At 58.1% G+C, this 4,762-nt stretch overlaps 1 protein-coding gene across 3 annotated transcripts in view; it reads left to right on the plus strand.

The window, feature by feature from the left end:
• LOC104402607 (syntaxin-binding protein 1) overlaps positions 1-4,762 on the plus strand; it is a 9,993-nt gene that overhangs the window by 2,216 nt on the left and 3,015 nt on the right. For 2 of the 3 annotated variants that reach the window (XM_010010519.1, XM_010010517.1), the window contains exons 6-16: positions 459-607; positions 972-1,056; positions 1,185-1,315; positions 1,554-1,661; positions 1,746-1,806; positions 1,996-2,061; positions 2,205-2,285; positions 2,398-2,536; positions 2,746-2,855; positions 3,017-3,118; positions 4,233-4,318. In XM_010010519.1, coding sequence (XP_010008821.1) covers positions 459-607; positions 972-1,056; positions 1,185-1,315; positions 1,554-1,661; positions 1,746-1,806; positions 1,996-2,061; positions 2,205-2,285; positions 2,398-2,536; positions 2,746-2,855; positions 3,017-3,118; positions 4,233-4,318 — 1,118 coding nt within the window. Of the gene's footprint in view, positions 1-458; positions 608-971; positions 1,057-1,184; positions 1,316-1,553; positions 1,662-1,745; positions 1,807-1,995; positions 2,062-2,204; positions 2,286-2,397; positions 2,537-2,745; positions 2,856-2,977; positions 3,119-4,232; positions 4,319-4,762 lie in introns of all 3 variants that reach the window. The other variant, XM_010010518.1, reaches the window with a different exon arrangement.

Below are 4,762 nucleotides of genomic sequence, written 5' to 3' on the forward strand. Positions count from 1 at the left end.
GGTGAGCCTCAGTGCCAGTTGTTAGTGGTGGCCTTGGCCGTGCTGGGGAGCAGCTGGACTGGATGAGCTTAAAGGTGTTTTCCAACCTGGCTGATTTTGTGGTTCTATGATCTTCACACAAACTGGCTTCTGGTCCTTACCAGGGGAGCAGCGTGTCCTCAGCTCTCTGTCCTTGCTTCGGCCAAATGACTGCTGTGGGCAGGGGGGTCTCCTGCCTCCTCTTCTTACCCTCCGTATGGGTAGGGACCGTGCCACAGAGCTGGGGAAGACGTTGGGGCCCAGAGCTGGCAGCAGAAAACCCAAAGGATGCTCCAAGCATCTCTGAGCTCCATCTCCCCGCTGCCAGGCTCAGCTGGGGTTAAATCCAGTTTCCAAACCCACCAGGGTGTCCTGTGGGGCTGCTCCCCACCTGCCACCATAGGACACCCCCTCTGACCCCGCTCCCACTGCTCCTCCAGGTTTACTCTCTGGATTCAGCTGACTCCTTCCAGAGCTTCTACAGCCCGCACAAGGCGCAGATGAAGAACCCGATCCTGGAGCGCCTGGCGGAGCAGATCGCCACGCTCTGTGCCACGCTGAAGGAGTACCCGGCCGTGCGGTACAGGGGGTAAGGACAGCACCCCCTGCTCCCCCTGCGGACAGGTCCTCTGCCCCAGCAGCGTGGTGGAGTTGGGGCCATGCTGAGCATGGAACATGGATGTGGCTGAGGACAGTGTGGGGATGGAGGAGATGGGGATGGATGGACACAGTGGTCAGTGTAAAAGAGGCTCAGACTTGAGGATGCTCTGGGAGATGGGTTAGGATCCTAAAACCCAAGTGAAGCACTCCAAGGAGAAGTGGGAATAGGCGACAAAACCTGCTGAGGTGCCTCTTCTCCCAGGAGCAAAGGGCATTGCAAAGGGAAACCAGCAGCTCCTCTCCATCCCGTGCCACTGCCCCAGGGAGCTGACCTCTCCCTCTGCTTCCTGCAGGGATTACAAGGACAATGCCATGCTGGCACAGCTCATCCAGGACAAGCTGGATGCTTACAAGGCTGATGATCCCACCATGGGCGAGGTGAGCAGGGACGAGTCACAGTCACAGACCCCAAGTGGGGACCCCAAAACGTCCCCAGCATCCCCCAAATGCCTATGGGGCTGGAGGAGCCCCCGGCCCCACTGCTGATGCTTGCCCCCACTCTGCAGGGCCCAGACAAGGCTCGTTCCCAGCTTCTCATCCTGGACCGTGGCTTTGACCCTGCGTCGCCGGTGCTGCATGAACTGACTTTCCAAGCCATGAGCTATGACCTGCTGCCCATCGAGAACGATGTCTACAAGTGAGTGCAGTGCTGCTGTCCCCAGAGTCCCCATGGTCCCTCCAAGGGCATGAGCCTGCCACAGGCAGGGACACCTTCCACTAGAGCAGGTTGCTCCAAGCCCCCGTGTCCCACCGTCCAGGCCAGGGAGGGCGCAGCCACAGCTTCTCTGGGCAACCTGGTCCCCCACCTCCTTTGAACCCAGGCACCAAGCATGTCCCTACAGGCCCCACTGTGATGCTCCTTGTCCTCTTCCCAGGTACGAGACTAGTGGCATTGGGGAAGCACGGATTAAGGAGGTTCTCCTGGATGAGGATGATGACCTGTGGGTCACCCTGCGCCATAAGCACATCGCCGAGGTGTCCCAGTGAGTGTCCCTCCTTGCTGGCATTGCCACACACCCCACTGTTAGTGTCCCTCCTAACTGACAGCTCTTTCCCACTCTCCCCAGGGAGGTGACCCGGTCCCTGAAGGAGTTTTCTTCCAGCAAGAGGATGAACACAGGCGATAAGGTGACCAACTGCATCCACCAAGCTGGGGATGGGGTGGGGGCAGAGGAGGGTCCTCGGGGTTTCTCCCCCCATCACTGCAGTCTGCAGAGCTGCCCCTCAGCTGCACCAGAGGAGACGTAGCAATGCCAGGTCACCCTCTCCCTGCTCCTGGTCCCCAAGGGTGAGTGACCATGTCTCCTTCCTTTGCAGACCACCATGAGAGACCTGTCCCAGATGCTGAAGAAGATGCCTCAGTACCAGAAGGAGCTCAGCAAGGTATGAGGAGGGTGGGATGTCCATGCAGAGAGCCCATCTATAGAGCAGGCTCTCCCCAGAGGGTGTCTGGCCAAAAGCAGGGGCTGGCGTGGTGGCACAGGGACCCTTCACTGGTGATGACCACACCGCTCTTGTCTCCCCAGTACTCAACCCACCTTCACCTGGCTGAGGACTGCATGAAGCACTACCAGGGCACAGTGGACAAGCTGTGTCGAGTTGAACAGGTACCACCAGCCCCACATACCCAGTGGGGACAACTGGAGCCAGCAGCTCCTGCCCCACAGCTCAGCACTGAGCCATGGGTTGAGGGATGATGAGCATGTGTGTTATCTGCAGGACCTGGCCATGGGCACCGATGCTGAAGGAGAGAAGATCAAGGACCCTATGAGGGCCATTGTCCCCATCCTGCTGGATGGGAATGTCAGCACCTACGACAAGATCCGCATCATCTTGCTCTACATCTTCCTGAAGAATGGTGAGGGGGACACATGGGCAATGGTGGCAAACAGCTCAGGGTTCAACCAGCATAAGCTAGATGGAAAAGCTTCTGTCTCCCCTTAAAAGGCTTACGTTGGAGTGAAAAGCCCCATATTCCCAGCCATCACCAGTCCTGCTGTCGTGGGGTGTGTCCCCTCATGGGGAGGCAGTTCTCAGGAGGACACCGGCTCCCTGTTACATTTCCAGGTATCACTGAGGAGAACCTGAACAAGCTGATCCAGCACGCTCAGATCCCAGCTGAGGACAGTGAGATCATCACCAACATGGCCCACCTCGGGGTGCCCATCATCACAGACGTGAGTGTCCACCTCCCGCTCCCCTTGGCCCTCCTTGCACCTCGGGAGGACCATGCCGTGTGTGCTTTGGGATCTGCCTGTCCTATGGGATACCCCCAGCACCGCATGAAGTCCCACACCAGGCCCATGTCTCAGGGTGTCTCTGTTCTCCCTCTGCCCAGTCCACCCTGCGCCGCCGGAGCAAGCCGGAGCGGAAGGAGCGGATCAGCGAGCAGACCTACCAGCTCTCCCGATGGACCCCGGTGATCAAGGACATCATGGAGGTGAGCAGCAAGGACAGGGATGAGGGATGGAGCAGGAACCTCAGCACCGCCTGGGAAGGGGCCTGCAGAGAACTGGCTGCTCCCAGCCCAAACCATGACACCTCTCCATAGAATCAGACTGGTTTGGGTTGGAAGGAATCTTAAAACTCATCCAGTTCCAACCCCTGCCACAGGCAGGGGCACCCTCCCCTCGAGTGTACAACCTGGCCTTGAACACTGCCAGGGATGGGGCAGCCACAGCTTCTCTGGACAGCCTGTTCCATACCCTGTTTGCTCCTTGTGTGCCACGATGGGCACAGTTGGGTGGCCTTATCACAGGGATGTCCTAGCCAAGCCAGGGACAAGCATGGCACCAGCAGGAGCTACCCCACGTGCTCAGGAGCTACCCGTGAACAGAGCCAGGGGTATGAACAGAACCAGGGGACCTCAGGCACCACAACTGCTCTCCAACACTGACATATCCCATTTGCTCAGACAGACAGACCCTGGATCCACATTTGCAGGGGGGGACATCAATACAGTCAGTGCCACATCTGCTCCCAGGCACCACCAGCAAGCAGAGCTGCAGCTCCAGCAGTGCCCGCAAGCCCATAAAGCTCACCTGGAGGCTCTCTGGGGGTGGCTTCATGCCCAGGGAACCCCTAAACCTCATCCCCAGGACCAGAGGGAACTGCAGAGGGCAACAGCATCTCACCAGCTCCATAGTTCTCCACCACTGAGTAAAGCAAGAACAGGGTCCTTACTCTGGGGGGAGTGGATCATAGTTGTGAAGCTTCCAGCACTAGCTCCAGTTTCTAAGGCAATGACCCTTTATTGCCACTGCTCTTACCCTGTCTCCTACTCTTACTCCTACCTCCCGCCTCAGGGTGAGCCTCCCTCCATACCCTGTGCTGCAGCCCCCTGCGCTGCCCCACAGCATCACACCACTGTTCTCCCCCTAAATGCACCCTATTACGGGAACATAGGCAAATTGTTCCATTAATTTGGCCTATGCAAATATATGCAAATGAACCCTGACCTAAATGGGCCAATCCTATCAGGTGCAGTCCTATGGAGGGCCTCTTGGGCCAGGGTTTGTGCCTGCTGCTTGCTGAGCCCATCTCTCTGCCCGCAGGATGCCATTGATGACAAGCTGGACACCAAGCACTACCCGTACATCTCCACCCGCTCCTCTGCCTCCTTCAGCACCACTGCTGTCAGGTGGGTACCAAACCCCCGGCTCCCTAGACATAGATACCTGTATCACTGATAGCATCCGTGCCTCACCTGTGGATCTGCGAGCTGCTCCGTGGTCATTCAGGCAGCCTCAGTTTCCCTATATGTAACAGCACTCGTGCCTGGAAAGCTGGACTTGCTCTAACAGCAGCTTGGGAGATAATCATAGAATCCCAGACTGGTTTGTGTTGGAAGCGACCTTAAAGCTCATCCAGATCCAACCCCTGCCCCGGGCAGGGACATCTTCCACTAGAGCAGGTTGCTCCAAGCCCCTGTGTCCAACCTGGCCTTGAACACTGCCAGGGATGGGGCAGCCACAGCTTCTCTGGGCACCCTGGGCCAGTGCCTCAGCACCCTCACAGAGAAGAGCTTCTGCCTCAGAGCTCATCTCAATCTCCCCTCTGGCAGGTTAAAGCCATTCCCCTTGTC

This window comes from Nestor notabilis, unplaced genomic scaffold, assembly GCF_000696875.1.
Source record: "Nestor notabilis isolate BGI_N333 unplaced genomic scaffold, ASM69687v1 scaffold23202, whole genome shotgun sequence".
NCBI lineage: Eukaryota > Metazoa > Chordata > Aves > Psittaciformes > Psittacidae > Nestor > Nestor notabilis.